Source organism: Corvus kubaryi, unplaced genomic scaffold (genome assembly GCF_017639235.1).
Source record: "Corvus kubaryi isolate FWS band 111438036 unplaced genomic scaffold, C.kubaryi_AGA036_p1.0 split2-37374, whole genome shotgun sequence".
In the NCBI taxonomy this organism is placed as follows: Eukaryota; Metazoa; Chordata; class Aves; order Passeriformes; family Corvidae; genus Corvus; species Corvus kubaryi.
The window spans coordinates 6,765,602-6,784,542 of NW_024582082.1; the positions used below are offsets into that span (position 1 = coordinate 6,765,602).

General features: G+C 45.1%; 1 protein-coding gene across 4 annotated transcripts in view; it reads right to left on the reverse strand.

Moving 5' to 3' along the window:
* Window positions 1-15,467: 15,467 nt before the first annotated feature.
* Window positions 15,468-18,941, reverse strand: part of FNIP1 (folliculin interacting protein 1) — a 65,127-nt gene continuing 61,653 nt past the window's right edge. For all 4 annotated transcript variants that reach the window (XM_042014666.1, XM_042014663.1, XM_042014665.1 and 1 more), the window contains one exon: window positions 15,468-18,698. In XM_042014666.1, coding sequence (XP_041870600.1) covers window positions 18,620-18,698 — 79 coding nt within the window. In that variant the 3' untranslated portion in view covers window positions 15,468-18,619. The remainder of the gene's footprint in view (window positions 18,699-18,941) is intronic.

An 18,941-nucleotide genomic window follows, 5' to 3' on the forward strand; every position in this document is an offset into this window, starting at 1 on the left:
TGCTCACCAGGCGGGCGGCGCTCGGGGCGCCTCGGGCTCAGCGGCGGCGGCGGCGCTCGGGGCGGGCGACGGCGGCTCCCGGTGCGTTCCCGGGGCGGCCGACGCCGCTCCCCATCGCGGCGCGAGCGCTCCGTGAGCGAAGTTACCGGCCCGAGCGGGACTCCCCGCGCACTCGGCCCCCGAGGCTCCGCCCTCCACGCCCGCACAAAGCGATGCGGGCGGGCGAGTTGTTCCGCGGCGCGGCACCAGAGGGTCCGGAGAGGAATCCCACGGCCGGGTACGAGCCCGCGTCTCCCCTGAACACGCCGGGAGTCGCCGCCACCACCGCCCGGACCCCCCGTCCCGGTCACCCACCACGCGTTCCCCGCTACGGAAAAGCGCGAGAGCGGGCCCTTCAACCCAGACAATCAGCAAGAAGAGCGAGGGGCGGAGCGGAGGAGGAGCAGGAGGGGCTGTGGCGAGCCCCGGCCCCACGCGCCGCGGGGAGGGTGGGGGGTGGAGCCGGGGCCGGCGCGAGGCGAAGGCTCGCGAGGGTTTGGAGGGACCTGGCGCCTGCGCCCTGCGGGGGCGTCGTCTCCGAGCGTTGAGGTGGCCGTGGGCTTTTTCTGGAAGTCGCTTTTGTGCTGCCTGTACACTCGACATAAGGCGTTTTCTGCATTAGTCTACATCCGAAATAAAGCATTTTCTGCATCACTTGGGATCAGAGTGTCCGTGATCAGGCATAACATGCTGTCATGGCACCTCTCCCCCTGAGTTTGCGTGTGTTGCCCCTTTCCCTCACACAACAGTTCATAGAATATTGACCTCCGTGATTCCTGAACTTCTTCAAGCCTTTGGCTTAGGTCGCTTCTGGAGGAGTGGCCCCATCCTCGCGGTCCCCAGTGAGGCCTCGCAGCGCCCGGCCAGGCACGGTCCTGCTTCCCGCCCGCAGTCGTCGAATACAGACCTCGGCATTAAATACAAAGAAGGTGCTACCACAGCTCGAGAGTCCTGTGGTGTTTTATAAACTACCTACGAGCCCTGCATTCCTGGTCCTGACGCCACTCGGGGACAACAGGAAGCAGCCACATACCAAACACGCCTCGCAAGATTTTCCTTCCTACTGCAAGTCCAATTCTGTAAATTTATGAGATCAAAGCTTTGCAGGCACAACACTTGAGTTTGCCCTTTTGTTTTTTCTTCTTTCCTTCCTAATAACTAAGAGTGGTTTTGTTTCTGCCCTTTCTCCAGCTACCCCTTCCCGTTCTCTTTACCACCTGCCCTTTATGGCACAATTACATTTGTTGTGCTCAAGGACTCGATTGTCCCTTCCACATTGTTTTATAATATTTCTAGTGTTTTCTTCAAAAAAAAAAAAAATCTGAGGAAATACGGCGTTTCCTCCACTGTAGACTATTTTGATGCTGTGCCTGGTATCACTGCAGGCACAACCCCCATGGGATGGACAGCTGGGATCTAAAGAACAGCTACTCTTAACATCACAGTCATGACACTGCATCCACAACAGAGAGAATATAAGGTGCTCCCAAAACTGGCAGGAAAGACACAGGTTTCAGTCTCATAAAGTCTGTCAAAACTAATTTTCTTTCTTTTTTTTTTCCTTCTCTTTGAACTTCTGTTGTAAATGTAAGATTTCCAAATATCAATGTCTATATGTCTATAAATGTCTATAATGTCTATTATGGTTCCAAAGGTCAGAAGTTTGTACTAGTTATTTCACAGAACATGTTACCCTCTTTCAACTTTAGTACATAAAATATTATTTCCTGTGGTGTGGGAATCTTCAAAGTTTCCCTGCCAGGAAACCAAATGGAAAATACAGAGATTAAAAGTTCTCCTGAGTAACTAAGGAGAAGAAAAGAAGAAGAGAACTGAAGCATGAATCCTTCTCTATTAGGAGATTCTTCTTTTTTCTTATTTCTTCAGTTTGGGTTTTGGTTGTGGTTTGGTTTTGTTTTTTTTTTTTTTTTTGGAGATGTAACAGCAAATCAAGAGTTTTACCAGCTCAGTTTATATTTAAAGATAAGGTAAAAGATTTGTCAATACTCCCCAGGTGCAGGTGGCTGGAAAAAAAAAATTAATGAACAACTAGAAACAAACCCTCAGATTTTGGTGAAATCTGCGCAGTCACAGTTCTCATGGATCTGAAATAATTTAAGCCCTATTCTTGGTTTTTAGAAGGAAACTCATTTTACCACCTATTCCAGCTGTTCAGCATTCCTGCAATGAACACAACACAGAAGTGGACACGCACCATGGGAATAAAGTTAGTAGCCTAAAAATTCCTTTTTCTTTCACACACGAATTCTCATACTGGACACCAGCCTACAGCCAGGCACAGGAGCAGTGAGGGAGCCAGAAGTATTCCATAGGAACCAAAGCTGCCATTCCAATTTAATTGCTTGACTCGACTGACCCGTGAAACAAGACTTTCCTCACTCCAAAAGTACCTGAGTTTGGGTAGGTAGTGGCTCTAATAGCTGCAATTATTTCAGGGGCTATTTTAGCCGTAGGGTTTATTTTCCCAGATATCTGGAGAACAATGGAAACGAGCGTCATGATCCTCACTGTTCACTGTGTTACAGCCAATGTCTCCACGTGGTAAAACCAACATAGTTAAACACAATTAAAAGGCTTTCACGAGTAATTTCAGGGCTGGGATTAAGGGATGTGGCCAAGCAGGACGCCTATTGTCCATGCAGAGGGGAAAATTTGCTTGCCTTTTGTCTGGATTGTATCCCTACAGAAGTAAAGCATCATCACTTACCGCAGTTTTTAAATTGGAAACTAACAGTATCTGTATCATGCAAGAATCGGAGGTGCTTTGCTATTTATACGGATGAGTTGCAGTTTCAAGAGATTAAATGTTTCTGCTTCAAACCTCCATGAATTTGGGAAGACCAGCTGAGTTACAGAGTACATCTCCTCCTCCCAGTATGCTCCCTCAATTGTTCTGGTTCACTGACACTCCCAAAGATGCCTTTTAATCTAACGCCTTTTACCACCATGTGCACATCCCAGATTCCTCAGGGTAAAACTCAACTTCCTCACCTCTCCCACTGGGAAAGATTCATAATCATCATGCACTGAAATATTTTTAACTTTTATTTTTGTTTGTTTAGTATCCTGTGAATTTTATTACAGTCTGGCAATTTCCTTCCTCTCATTCTCCAATCTGGCTGTTAGGCTATTGGTTTTAATTTCTTAGCTTTGGAAAAAAAAAACTCCTTTGGACATTCATGCACATCTTTGGCAACAACTGCTAGCTAAGTATGTGGTTAACACACTGCAAGGAAGATACACAAATTAATTCTCTCCCTGTCTAGAGGAAAACAAAATATTCTGGGATTCCCAGTGGGAAGAACCTCTTCAGATGGTATTACCATATATGCTTATTCTGATGATGAACTTCCTGAAAACTGGGGAGGCAAAGCGATCATTAGGAATCTTGTGAGAGCTCACGTTTTGCAGGAAAGTTACATTTTTGCAAATGGCACAACACTGCTTAGGTAGCTACATAAGAACATTGATCTCCTGGCTATAACAGCATTTTGCAGCTCAAAATTTCCATTTCTGAAATTAAAAGTGAAATACCAAATTATTTTTGCAAAATCAAGAGCAGGACTCAAATGGTGGAAACATTGAACCACTAATTCTGCTCCTTCCAAAGCAAAATTCCCCACTGTGCATATTCCCAGAATTTCAGTTCAAAGGATAGTGGTAAAAGTAGAAAATAAGAAACAGAACTGTTAGATCATTATCTTTCTGCTGTATTATAATAATATTAGTTTAACATTTAGTTTTTTAAAACTAAACCCCCATCTTTCTTCTCTTTAACTCAAGCCTAACATGGCTTTCCCTCTAAAAAAAAAATCAGCACAGATTTTTCCTGAAGGACTTTCCTTCCATATATAGATTTTTCCTGAAGAGTAGAAGCCATGTACACATAAGCAATTGCAGATCTCCTTGTGACAGTCAAACACTTATTTTTCAGCCTTTATCAACAATACAGAAACAAATTGGGAGCCTGACGCCTTTTAAATGTGGGGATGGAACACTTTCTCTACTTATGTTTTACCTTCAGTGGCAATTTTCCTTGCTTTTCATGTTCACTGTCACACATCTGTGATAGTCTTTAATGTGCTGAGTGCTGGTGTGAATAGACTGGGAATTCAGTGAACCTTAAGATTGAAAGGTTTTAAGATATATTATTTTATTATATTATATTTAATGTGCAAAGAGAGGGAATGACAAGCCCCAGCTGCTCCCAGGAGCAGCCTGAGCCATAGCTCAGCTGGAAGCAGTAACAATTTCCTACGTGTTAGTTCCCAATTGAAGGACACATCTCTCAGCTGAGGGCAATTTGTGGGATGTCCACGGGTAAGGCTTCATGGAGGGCAGGTGGAAATTCTGAAATAACAAATACTTTATGCTTGAGGATGCACAGTGTGTTGGGAACATCTTACCCTGATCTTTGTGTCAGGTAATCCTTGGCCAGTGCTTATGGAGTTCTGGTTCCCAAGTCAGGAGCAATCTGAAAAGGAAACAGTGAATTTGATTATTTGCTATTCATTTACTAAGGTTTCTGTGAACACAAGACAGGCATTGATGCACTCTCTGAAACTTACCACTGAGGACAGCGAAAGCTGTTTGTGTTGAAAGAACACTGGCTGTCCAGTGACACCGACATGTATGTTCTCATCTTCCTCATTTCCCTTTCTTGTCCATATGGGAAACAACAGGTATGAAGAAGGGCATTGGTCTCCCGTGCCGCTGCTGATTGACTTGAAAGGGTCTGTCCATGGCCTGTTACCACCCTGCTGCAGTTACCAAGCCTCGATGAATATGAGTGAGTGGGATGAGGAAAGAAAGAACTCCTGCCAAGTCACTGGTGCATCAAAATTGCCTCAGGCATGGTGTAGTGTACAACATTATCAACAGTGTCTGATAAAAGAGAATAAGAACTGAAAAAAAACCATTCAGAATTGTTACAAAATAACATCTAAACCCCAGGTGCTTTGCTCCAAGCCACAAGTTCTTGCTACACACTCCTCAATGGAACAGCTCTGTCTGAAACAAGCTCTTATATCAAATTTTTTGTGTGTCTTCTGCCACTTTGTTTTTACTACACACAACCTACAGATATTTGATTCCAGCCCCAGCACTTTGTTGGCAAAGTCCAAAAGAGCATATGGATCTGTCTAGGTATTGGTGGTATCCAGAAACATTATACAGATGTCCACGCTCAAGCCTAAAAAAATTAAAGATGGGGGGTGGCGGGGGAAAACCTGCCCTGACAGGAGGTAATCTGGAGTCTGATGACTGCCCCATTTGCAGGTTCTTTGTTGCTATAATCAAGTTACAGCTTCAGCTGAAAGATTTTTCTTTTCATTTGTCATCAGAAACCTCATGCCAAAAAATATTGGAAAGGGGAGAGTGGGTAAAAGAATGGGCTGGGCACAGATAAAGATGAAGACTTAAGTAACAAAAAGAAAGAACAGTCTCGGCATGGGAAATTGTCCAGCAGTAATTTGGTATCAGTTGCCAATTTAACATATCTTATTCCAAACATTTAATGTCTCTTTCATTAATTTTTCGGGGTTGTTAAAAGTTGTACAACTATAAGCTGCAAGAAGATTTCACAAACGGTGAAGATTTTGTGTCTGTAACCTGTTATAACCCAGAGAGAACATGCAATGGCATTTGTATTTTTCTACTGAGTAGCTATTTTCAGAGGCAAAAAGCCAAACACTTGCAAAACTCAATGTGACCATTCTGTGTATCTGTGGCATTTGTTACTGGACAACACTTTGGCCAACAACACTGAGTTGGTAAAAGAACAGGGCATGCCTACAGAGAGCAGCCAGTTTAAATATGATAAAGATTGGAGTAAATAGGATTTCAGTCCTTCCCTTTTTTTAAGTAAATGGAGTAATTCTCCGAGCATGTGGAAAAATAATAAACAACTTCTCTTTTGCCAAAGAACAGGCCAACGGTCTAGACTTAACTGGCAATCTAGATTAAGAAATTGTGAATAAATGCCTGACTGGAAATTTCACTGCTTTATGCAATTAAATACATGCTACTTATTTGTGAAATCCTATGAGAACTATTACAGCTTTTGAATCGAGATCAAGGCTGGGGAAGACTTGCATTTCTTACCATTCTCTTGCTGCTGGTGTCAAGATTCTTTGCAACCACGAGCTTTGCTATCATAGCTGAGACCACAGTGACAATTCAGCCAGCATCAGATCAGCTTTCCACTGTTTGCAGACACTTGGTGCATTTGTAGGAAGATATAGGTCTCTGTGTTTTGGTGTGTGTCTATAAACTATAATTTGATTATGAAGAAATGTTGCACAGTTTAGTAGACTCAGTCCAGGCCTGGGAGCCAGGAATGCTTGGAGAACTCATTGCAAAGTTATGTAGGCCAAAATTCCCTGTATCATCCTCTGGTTTTAGTCACATTTTGATGCTGTCAGTCTGACTTTTCTGATGAAGAGAGGATAAACAGCTCCTGCTGACATGAGTTAGCAAGAGCTCAGCTCCTCTGCACTCTTAAAACTGGGTTCCCTCACCTTGAAGCGTTCGCTGGCAGGGGCGGTTGCTTTTATCATTTGTCTTCATAGGATGTCATATGTCCTTATTATTCCTTATGATCTCTTCTTTGGCTTTTAATGACCCTGCAGAGCTAATAAGATCTTTAGTTCCCCCATCCAAGCACAACCATATGGATAAGATGATATCAAGAAACTCACTGAAACCATTAAATTTCAGGCAGGCAGAATTTCCAGAAAGTTCCTGTTTTCAGCATGTCAGTTTTAGTCTTCAAATGCAGAAGCATACAGCCTGCTCACATGATGACTGCAGACAAAATCCTAACTATTTTTAACTTTAGAAAGATCTGCAGATGACTCTTCTTCCACTCAATGTGGTTTTCCTCCCTTCGTTCTAGAGGCCCTGCCCTTGGTAACATCATACAGTAATTCTGTGACAAGGGATATTGATTCCTAATAGTGTCCCAAAGCCTGTGGTGGCCTCTTCCAACCACCCAGAAGCTCTCCTGCAGCAGAGAGTTGAGATGCTGCTGCTCAGAGACCACCAGAATCTGTTATACCTTCATGCTTCAGAAAGTTGAGACATCCAGGGAGATGGCTGTCCTTCCTCAGCTGCAGGAGAGTGACACAAGTGTGTACCCAGAGGAATGGCCTTGCTGGGGCAAAGCAGGAGCTGAAGGTACAGCACCAGACAAAGCCAGCAGAGTTAGACTCCTCCTGGAAGACCTGCTCACTTTTCCATACACAAAACGGGAAGGAACCCTCACTGCAAACCCCATCATCCCACCATGAGGGGCTGCAGCATCTCCCAGCTGGGATTTCACCCAGGAGGGGAGGCTGTGTCCAAAGTACAGCAACTCCTGGAGTGCGTGTGGTCTGCGGGGGGGTAAATGTGATGGGAGAGGGAAGTGTTATTTCATCCTGTGCTTTTCCAGTAGATGGTTGTACTGGTTGTTTTTTTAAATGCTAAAAGCACAACCAAACCTTGAATGAAAGGAAGCATTCTGTAGGGAGCACAGGAAGAATTTCCTTTACTGTAACTCATAGGGAGAAAAGGAAATAAAAGCAGAGCAGCAGCTAGATGAAGGTCAGATGATTGTATGAATCAGAGGGTGATGCAAGTTATTGAGTGCACAGCTGAGTGCTCCGCCCAATAAACCAGATGCCACTTAAGTACACAAATATCACTTACCTGCAATTGCTTACCCCCATGGAAGTAGTCTTCTTCCACAGAGAGAGAGGACTGGGGGTTTTTTGTTTCTTACAGTCATTCTGTGAACTTAAAAATCAGGAAAATATTTATTAGGTAGGACAGCAGTGATGACATTAAGGCAGATGCAATTTCTTAAGATTTTTAGGCATTTCACTCATCCTAGGTGAAAGCTGAGACACAAGCACTCCCCAGTCCAAAACACTGAAGAGGTGATGGAGGCTGCTGCCTGGGTATTTCCAGAGCTGTGTCTGGAAATGTATTTGCAGTTTCCATTAAAAAGGGAAACACAATTAAATACCTGCAGTGACCTGCCTGGCCCATAGGAAGCACACTGACTTCCAGAAAAACCCTGACACCAAAAACGATCTTGTCAAGGAAATACAATTTTCAATAGCTGCATATGAAGTGACTGCACAAGTGGAACCAGCAACCTCTGACTTTTCTAGAAAGCTGAGTCGAGCTGCCCTCCAAGTGCCCTTACTTCCCCTCCGTGTGTCAAGGATACTCTCAGTGCCATACCAGCATGTTAAAAGCCATGGATGGTACCAGCAGATATCTCACTACCTTTTTTCAAATTGCATTAGTGACTTACTTTTTTTTCCAGAGCTTTTGCCAGTGGCAGACATTTTCCATGGCAGTCTATTGCATTGGAACAGTTGGATTTCATTGCCGTCTTTATCCAAGGCAAAATCGCCTTTGCAGTAGAAGTGTTTTCTTTTATAGAAACTATTGCTGTAGTAGTTGGTACTTGGTGAACTATCATTGGGTCTCACTCTAGGAGGGTATTACAAAAGTGCCGTACTTTTGAAGAAGGTACCAAGAGAAATGGAAACAGTTTGTGGGTTTGCAGTTAAGGAGGCCCTGAGCAGGAACCACCACAGAGTTTTTTCCAGTTGTGGTCTAAACAAGGATGTGCACACACATCGTAAAGAATCTGCAATCAAAATTGGCAAGAAGAATATTGCAATAAGAAACTGAGAGAGCAGAGCTCTGCAGCACCTTGGGCCCAAGGTGGGAATCAACAGTAAAGCCATGTCCTGGGTCTGGCAAGATTGTGAGTGGAGACAGGTGTCAGGGACACCCAAAACCTGGAGGTGCAGTGACGGTGGTCCAGCAGATGAAGCCGTCAGTAACTTTTACAATAACAAAATCACAGAATGGTTTGGGCTAGAAGGGACTTTTAGAGGTCATCTCATTCCAACCCCCTGCCATAGCCAGGGACACCTTTCACTAGACCAGGTTGCTCAAAGCCCCATCCAACCTCATCTTGAACACTTCCAGGGATGGGGCAGACACAGCTTATCTGGGCAACCTGTGCCAGGGCCTCACCACCCTCACTGCAGAAAACTTATTCCTTGTATCTAGCCTAAATTGACCCTCTTTTAGTTTAAAACCATTTAGTTTAAACACCATGGGCAAGGAGGGGTGAGGGTTCTGTTGCAGAGTGTTTCCTTCACTGAGAGAATGAGACCACCACATGCTCCAGCAATGCTGCTCAGCTGCCTCTTTAGTTGACAGCCTGAACAGGAAATAGCCAAATCACACCCAATGAGCTTTCATGCTTTGACTATAAGTGATGAAGGCAGAAGACAGACGCTGCTGATGGAAGACATTTCCTCCAAACCTGCCTCTGTTGTTCGCATCCTGAAAAAGTGGAAATTCACCCCATATTTCTGAGGCTAATGACTTGCACTGGACAAACCCTGCATGGGCTCCAGCAGAGCACATGATTCCTTCACTGGAAGGATGAGCTGCTGTAGGAGCTTGCGATCCAACAGGGTCAGCAGCTTCCCAGCCAGCCAACCTGGGAAAAAACAGACAAGGAAGCGACAGTCAACCTCAAAATATCTGAAAAGTTGTATTTAGGTTGAGGATTATTTTCCTGAAAAATGTGTGTCTGAATTCACAGCTGTGAAGAGCTGCAGTTGCCAGGAGAAATGGGGGCTCTTAACATCTCAAGACAGAGCCTTGATTTTAATACTAAGTCAATTCAAGTCTACAGTTCTTAAAAACTTCTCTTTCCATGGGGAGGGTCTGCTTTTCACTAACCTGTAATTTAAGAAATAGTTTGGAGAGTTAAGCTGTATTTTGAAAAATAAACTCTCCTTCAGGCTGATGGCTTTTACAGCCTAACCAGCCTTAGAACAATGTCGTGTGAAATGACAGAGATCAAGACCTTTAGTTAAACTGTACAAGAAAAACAGCTTTGGAGAATAAAGTGCATGATCATTAATTATTGCAGCACAAGGAACACAGCTGTAATTTTCTTGTTCACTCAGAATATCTCCCACAAATTTTATCAGTCTTATTGTTAATACATGAAAACAGGAGCCAGTTTTTTTCATATCTTTTGGTAGTGATCAAAATTAGACAAGATTTCTAGTTACAGCTGCTATTAATAAATCTACTCCTTGAAAACGTGGTAGTTAATTTCTTAGGATTCAGTGCACTCAGTAAGCTATTGAAAACTATAATTGCTCATGGCTGTAATTTTGAAGTAATTATAGAAGCAACTATAGAAGAAATGCTGAACATAGTCTTTGCAACACATTGAAGCTCTCCAAAGAGAAAAGCATCCCTAGCAGGAAAATCAAGCGCATAAACCCACTGGTACCCTCTGCCCTAAAGTCACTGTTTATAGGCACCTTTGTGGCATAGTGACTTTTTGCCCAAAGGCCCCAAAGGCCCCAAATGAGGGTGTTTGCTCAGGAGACGTCCCACCAGTGGCCCAGTGTCAGCACTGGGAGCTGGCCAAGGGACTTGCTGGGGTCACCCCTGCACAGACTTGGGCTTTGCCTCCAGGCGCCCTCGCCACTGCACTCTCTGCTGGCTCCAGGCTGTTCATAAACCACTTTTCTTTTTGTGACATCTGTGAAAATATTCTAGAAATTAATTTGATTAGCCAAGAAAACTAAATTAATGAGCCTTTGGGAAGTAAGAAGCTCATTTCTCAAGGAAATGTTCTCACCCCTCTTCCTCAGCCCAGCTTCGTGCACTTCCATAAGAAACACTACCTTCATTTTCAATGCCATTTAAGGAAAACATTTGTTTTCCATTAAGAACCTAGGACAAACTCAACCTTCAGCTCTCCCCAGCAATGCCACTAGTGACACATTCATGTGTCCCAGAGCTGCAACTTCAGCCCATCCTGCTTAAGCAGGAAATAATGATGAGAACAGCACTGGTTGCAATTGCTCCAGCACAGCAGAGCCGCACGCGATCTGCACGACTCCCCATTCCTCCTTAGTGCTTTTCCGTGAAAAAAGCAGGATCTGTCCAACCAGTGGAATCAAAGCTCATCTTAAGGAGTTAACAAAGAAGGAAAAGCAAATTCCAGATTAAACAGACACTCTGGTTAGTGCTAGAAACTGAACAACAGGAGCAGGCAAAGGCACGGTGGTCAGAGAGAGTTCCTCTCAGTGTTTTGGAAGGCACAGGATAGTTGAAATCTTCAAACCAAAATTAAACAATGTCTTTATGGTCTAAAACGCAGTGGTGCAGGGATGGTCCTGACCTCTGGCACCGCAGGGCTCCCCCGGGCCCCCTCCCCTGTGACCTGCGTCAGAGGAAGTGGCTCCCTCTCGTTCACACAAGGTTCTGATTTTGTAATGGGAAAAAGATGAGCCAGAGCAGGACATTTCCATCCTGCCACCCCCATCTCGTTCATCCTTAAGATTTTTCTTGGTCTATAATTTCATCTGTGAGAAGCTCTATCTACAGAAAAGCTGTCACCCAAGATGCTGGGCTGCAAGTCCTTAAGGAAAACAACAGCAAACTGAAAGCATGAAGGTGGAGTGAGAGGTGAATCATCCCAGAAGTCCCACCAGCACCCGGACTGGGAGCTCCTCTCACAGCAGGGGGCCCGGCCAAAGCTGGGGCATAGGCAGAGCAGCTGGGTCACAAGAAAAAGGCATCTGCTTATCTCCTGTGCTGCTTTGGAAATCCGGGACGAGCCTGCGGCCCAAATACTTCCTTTGGGATGTTGCAATAAGGATCTGCTGGCTGGGCCGGGATGGCTCATCGGTGCCGCCCGGCAGCACAGCTCTGCCCCGGAGTCACGGTCCCTCGCCCTCGCTGGTGTCTGAGCACCCAGACAACTGCCTGGCTGTACTGCAGGGCTCCGAGATCGAGCTCCGGCGAAACCTGGCCTTGAAACAAAGCGAGTGTCTGCGCCCGCGTCAGTCCCAGAGGGAAGCAGCCCCGCGGCCGGGCTCGCCCCGCAAACCACCGGGGCCGGTTGTTCAGCCCGCAGCGCATCGCGGCACTCCCTGGGCGCCGATGGGCCGGATCCGCGTGCACAAACTGCCCTGCCCACACAGTTACGGCCACCGTGGGCATTGCTCAACCCACGGAGGCTTTGAGCAACAGGGACCGGGTAGAGGCAGCGCCCAGGCTCTGGCGTTCAGCTGACGTGCACTGACGGGAAAGGCCCGTGTCACCACGATGTCCTCTGAGGTCATGCAGGACATAGGGGGTGCTGCCGGGTGCCTCACAACAAACCATGCCTGATGTTTTTCAGGTAGCCTTTCCTTATCATTGACATCCCAAACCACAGGACCAGCTACTTGCTGTCACCTGCCTTTACTCCTGCACATTCTTGTGCCATAAGTACCAGTGACGGACATTAAGAGCTCTCCAGGCCCTGCTGCAGCTGGTTCTCAGGAGCGTGGCTGAAGGCAGGAGCTCAGACAGTTATCTCCACCCTCGGAGCAGATGTCTTAAGCTCCAGATGGGAACAAACAGCTGGAACACACAGAGGTTTGGAAATCAAATTCTGCCGCTGTACAAATATTTTTGATAATGAAAATAAACAAATTCATGGGAGTAACATGCTGCACCCTGCTATTATGCTTCTAGGAGGAGATAAGCTGGCAGAGAGCAGAGAGCCTGAGCAAGACCCAAGTGGGTGACACGAGGGCTCACATGAAGCTGTCCATTTCCAGAGGCACACAACCGTCCAGTCTTGCAGGCCAGCAGGTATTGCTGAGGCAGAAAATGCTGTGCAGCAGCAGTCCCTCAGTGGAAGGAGAGCCACAGCACCTCTCCAACACATGACCTCTCGTGCCAGCTCTTCCACCAGGACCCACAGCCCCATGGGATGCTCCATGTTGGCACTTTCTGTGCCAGTCAGGGCAGGAGCTCTCAATGCTGTTCCTTGGTGCTGAGATGCCTGTCCTGCAATGTCTGTTCCTTCCCACTGACCACAGCAAGGGGAAAATTAACCACCCCTTTGGGAGAGCTACCAGGCACATTGGGCACAGATTATTTACCTTCCAGCTTCTCTGCCAGAGGGCTCTCAAAGCAAAGCTGCCGCTGCTGGGGAATCAGGTTCTGCTCCAAAAGCCTGGACAGATCCCATAGGATTTGAACTTGTTCTTCAGCTGTCAAAACAGAAAAGCGCTGCTTCCAGTAAAGCAGCATCTCCATCCAGCACGAGCAACACTTTCCAAAACCCAGAGTGCTGGTGTATTTAGATTTGCCTGTAGCAACAGCAAAGATGATGTTATTGTACAGAGGGAAGACAAGAAGGCCGCAGGGGTGGTGTGCGAAGCCTGTAACTGTTCCTGTACCACAAAATAAATGAGGGGATGGTTGGAACAGAATATGCATGCTGCAGCACATAAACAGAGATGTTCCTTGCAGCACAGAGACTCAGAAGACACGTGCATCTCCAGGCTCTCTGCTTACTTTTACCTCCAACTACAAGGCCACTATATTTTAACTTTTAAGAGAGAAGAAAGCAACAGCAGCTCAGCAGAGAGCTGTTAGGAGCTTTGTGCTTTTGTGTAACCAACAACCAAGCTGCTTCCCAGCCCTGGATCCAGAAATTGTCCTGTGGTTACTCTGCACTAAGCCACACAGAAAACAATCATATCCTCTTCTGCAGACCTGGGAATAATGTGGGAGATGAGAGACGCTGTGGTACCTGGGTGCCTGTGGCTTCCTTTCTGCCTTTACCTCAGCTAAGTGAATTAGCTTTCTCTTTTGTTTCAGGAAAATTAAGGGAATTACAGAAAAGGAGTAACAATACATTAAAAATATTGGCTAACAAGTACTATGTCCCAGTCTAGCTGGAAAGTTAAAAAGGAAATAAATTCTGGGCATTAACATGAGCATCTTCTGGATGCTGCAGTGATTATACTGCTGAATTTACTGCTCACATCATCACTGCCAAACACCCACGCAGACACGACTCCAGCTACCCTTGCTGTCCCTGTCAGGAGGACACCTCATGACCATCTACTCTGGTAACACAAAATTCTCTGCCCTCTGTCAGGTGCACTCAGCCCAAGAAGCCCTGCAGGAGGTCTGATAGCGCACAGTGCACATCACCGTTGTCCCATGGCAGAGCTCCCAGCCAAAGCTGAACATCTCCTGCTGCAGATTCTGCTGAAGTTGCCTGCTCGACACCTCCAGTGCTGCTGTGGGACTGCAGGCTCTGCCTTGTGAATTCATCATGGAACAAGTACACTGGGCCAGCAATAACCCCCTGTGTTATCAGTATTAAAAGGCAAGGGATCCTGTGTTGATGCTTTTGTTGATGCACCCACACCAAGGACCGGGCCACTGATAACAGTGTTACTTGGGATGGGAACAGAGAAGGCAGAGTCAGAGCAATTCATCCCTGCTCACAGGGGAAGCTCACGGTGGTGTTACAGGACCAGTTTAAGCACCCAGGGGTTAGCTGTTTTGGCTTTCATTCCTCTAAGAGAGGACAAATGCCATTCTTCCAAACACTCCAGTCACAGGCATCCTTTTACAGGACAGGACTTGGCAGGTGCAAGTAGAAATCCTAGAAGACTCCTGTGCTGTCTGGCTGTACAGAACGTGGGACCCACAGTGTCCCTTGCCCAGCAGCTGGTCACTGCAAGGCAGGGCTCAGGGACACTAACCTCAGCTCATCCCTCTGCTTATCCTGCACCTTGCATGTGACAAGGGCACCTGGGGCAGGTACGTACCAGGGCAGGAAACCATGGAGCATTTATCAAAAATAGAAGATGCAGCTGCTTCGGGCAAAGGTTTCCATCTTCTGCTTGTCCTTTTTCTGTTCTTTGGGAACACAGGACCTTATTTAACCCAGATGCTCTAAAGCCTCATTTCTACACTCTGCTACATCTTCCTAATTGTTTTTCTGTTGTATGATTATTACTTCACTTTTCTTGGCAGCACTGTTATCACAATTTGAACTTAGATTTAATAAAACCTTAGGAAGACTCCTCAATAACATTCATTCCTGTGCAGTGGCCCCAAGAGACAGAAAAGGGATTGTACTCAGGCAGATGGACACAAATACAGTGACAAACACAATGGCAAACACCTGTGTGACAAACTGCTTTGCAGGTCACTTTAGGAATAAATAAACCAGTGGAAGACCATGGCTTTCTGCTTACATTTGTTCACCTCACACAAAGTCAAGCATTGGTACAGAGGATCAGGACCTCTGTCCCATCTCACTATTGCTTTCTGGGGGCCAACAACATTCACAACGGAAGGGACAGCAAGTTCAATCACAAATTCCTATTTGAAACAATTAATTCCTTACGAGACCCCAAATTAAATGGCTGCAGCACTGCCAAGTGCCAGAATCATGCCCCAAAATGGGCAGGTGAGAGGAGACAGGTGTCAAGTGTGAGATGGTTCACTCAACCACGGTCTCATACCACATGTAAAAAAAGGGACACAAAAGGTACCAGAACTAAACTGACATACTGTATTTATTGCACAAATTTCCCCTAAAATTGGGAATGGTTATTATAATACAAGTGCACATCTTGGGAAATACATACAAAAACAGAAGAGATAACAAGTATGTACATTTTACCCAGCATTTTACAAGTACCACCATCTAAATAATTTAGAGAAAGCAAAAAATTGTCATAAAACATCTCTAAGAACTAATAGGGAAAACATATGCAAAGTGTAAAATCTGTTCTTTTAAACAGTTTTTTGTTCTTAGCAGCCCAGTGTTTGCCAACTGCAACAAAATTGAATTTGCTAATTTGTGTGCCTAGTACGCTTAGGTTCCAGCCAGAAAATTAAGACATGTTAATAATGGAGATTGGGAATAGTGGAAAAAAGAAATCAAACATTAGTTTTCCAGTCACATAAAAGAATCGCGATATATTTTAAAAAGTCAATGCTATATCCTGTAAAAATCCCTTTTCGTATTATTTAACAAACAGACATACGTACCACATTGTTCATGTACCCAAAAAGTTAACTCACAGGAAAACTTCCCATCGCACGAGGGTTTTGGTTGTGTTCTGCCCACAATACTGCTGAGAGGTGGAGATGGTGCTGCCATGCCAGGAGGGACTGGCACTGTGGGAGGATGACGAGGAAGCTGCATCCGTGCCTGCTCTGTCTCGGACTGACTGAACACATCATTAACACCATTACTGGGTAGTGTTGGGCAAAGGGCAGCAGAGAAGGTGCTACCTCCTTCTTCTCTCATGTTAATACTCATTGCAAGCCATGCAAGGGCCCTTCTGGAGAGTCAAACACATTTCAAAGCAACCCCAACAATTTGCACAATAATGGGTCAAAGGAAGAGGACCAGTGTTCTCCTGTAAAGATCATTATGAGCACAGTCCTGGGGGGTGCCAGGGTGAGGGGTGCTGCTGCCCAGCTCTCTGGACACGAGCTATGGATGAACTCACCCATCTCGGAATCTCCCGAAGCACAGGCAAGAACCCTCCTCCGCCAGCCCTGACACCGCAGACACCACCAGGTCACTGCTGCCAGTCTATGTACAACATGGAATCCTAACTACTGCCTATACCACATATCCTAGCAAAGAGTTAAACAACCATGTTCTGAATGCAATCCTATATTTCATTAGAAATGTGTGGGCCCCTGTTTTGTGCTCATTCCAAGAACCAGATGTAATATAATCGTATGGCAAGGAACGGACACTTGAAAAATGGGAGAAACAAATCCTTGGATCACATATTAAACGTGAGTTTTTCCCCTGCAGCAGTCAGCATTAGATTTTATATACAAAAGAGTTTCCAATGACACTGCCTGTATTAATGTTGGTGTCACTTCCTGATGTAGACTCAGTCCTACATGGAAGGGGGGGGGGGGGGGGGGGCTTTGCCATGTAGATCTCCCTGGAACAGAGTTTTAGGTGACAGATTTTAAATAGTACTAAAACACTACTCCAGGTGAGTCCTGGCCCCAGAGGAGGAAGGGAAGAGAGTTCTGTCACTGACAGAGGTGGGGCAGGGATCTCTCCTGTTGTTTTCAAGTTTATTAAATGGTTTAAATAGATTTGTATTTAAAGTAACTCTGCAAACAACAATAGCAGGTGTGCTCTTCTATTGAAAAGATGATTAGAGAATGACATATTTATAGAAATTTTATAGAGTTCAGCAACCAAGTGAATATCTGTCTCCTACTTGTGTGGATAATCCATGAATTTCAATATACTAAACCTAACAGAAGAAAATACAAGCTAAAAATCAGCAACATTAATTGGCTGCTAGGACAAATACGCAAAGCAAAGCCTAGAATGAAGTGTCCAGTTAAACTGAGGTAGTAGAGCCTTCGAAAACATAATCCACCTCCCACTGTCTATTTACATTACTTACACCAGGTTGGGTCCATCAGCTACTCGTACAACTATTGTATATACAATGACAAACCAGTGATGGCTGAGTAAAAGAGAAATGCTGAGAATAAATAAACAACATTTCCTGCTGGTAATTACACGAGTGAGTAGAAAAGGGATTAGAGTCATCTGCAGCAAGGGTATATTTGTTAAAAAATATTTTGGATATTACTACACTATGGTGTCATTAATGTTCATTTTTTTTGTAGAACAGTTTTAAAAAATGTATCAATTAGTTACCTGAGCAATTAAGGGTAATAGTCTGCTCGTTTTGTCCCCAGTGCTTTGGTACAATTATTTCTAGTTCATTATTTCAATATCTGACTGACTGCTGTAAAAAGAGTATGATGTTGCAAGAACATTATAGATCATAAAAAAGTTAGAGGTAATTGCCATGTCATTCTGGGGAACACAATGGGGAAATTTCAGCCAACGTTCTCTTTAGATTAGTTTTGTTTTTAACATTTTGATTACGTTGAGGAAGAAAAGCGTCATTTAGTATAAAGCAACATTGAAACATTATAAACATTTAATACTGGTTACAGCATCCAGCCAAGAATCTCCATCGCTAGTTCGTCTGTTGGCCTCTTCCTCCCTCCTCCCTGTTGCCCTCTGTCCCCCACTATTTCCTCTTCCCAGGAGAAAGATCATAAATAAATTCTGTAGCTGACTGTCATTAATAAGCTTCTTACAAAAAAAACAGGCCCCTGCCCCGTTCTTCCTCTGGGAAGTATTCAGAATTGGACTACGACATGAAAAAGTAGAAGTTGTTTACAAATCATTGCAGCTTGAGAATTACAGATCCTAACGTGATCCTCATCAGCTGAAGCCTGGCTGAAGACAGCTGCTCTCTTGTTCAGTTTATAAAGGGTGATGGCATTATGTATTTCTCAGAGCAGTTCTTCCTCCATTCCCCAGTGTAAGTTAGTCAGACATCGTGGCAGAAACTGCTAAAAAATGCATCTCTTCAGCTTTGCTAAAATCTCCACTTTTCTGTGGCTGAAATCTCAAGCTTACTCAGTTTTCTTTTTTCCTTTCATTATCTTTTTTTAATAAATGGCCAAGTGGGAGAGGAGAAGTCTCCAACTGTTTGCACACCGTGCAGTCATATATGGAGGTCCTGCAGCTCAACAAGCAGTTTGTTTTACTTGCTGCAAAGAGAAAGCAGCCAGAACAAGTTGTCTTTCACTCTGCTTCCAGAGAGGCAAAAAGTCAAAGTCTGTGGCCTCTGACATTTTAAAGAAGGATCTGGGCAACGTACGGAGAGTGAGTGCTCGCTACAGCTGCCAGCAAGGGGAGGTCACTGGATTCAATCCTGAAAGGAAGCAGAAGAGTCATGTTTAATCCAACCCAAAACATCACTGGGCTGAACACGTGTCAGAACCCACACTGCTTGCTTGAGCCCCAGCACTTACACTTGGGCCATGGGCTACACACTGCAGCTGCCAGATTGTTCCTCCCACCCCTCCAGATGTGCCTGCTCCCACAGTGTCAGCACTGCTTGAGCTCCCACCTGTCTGGTGGGTTTTTAACAGGACCAACAAAATGGTGAGGAAAC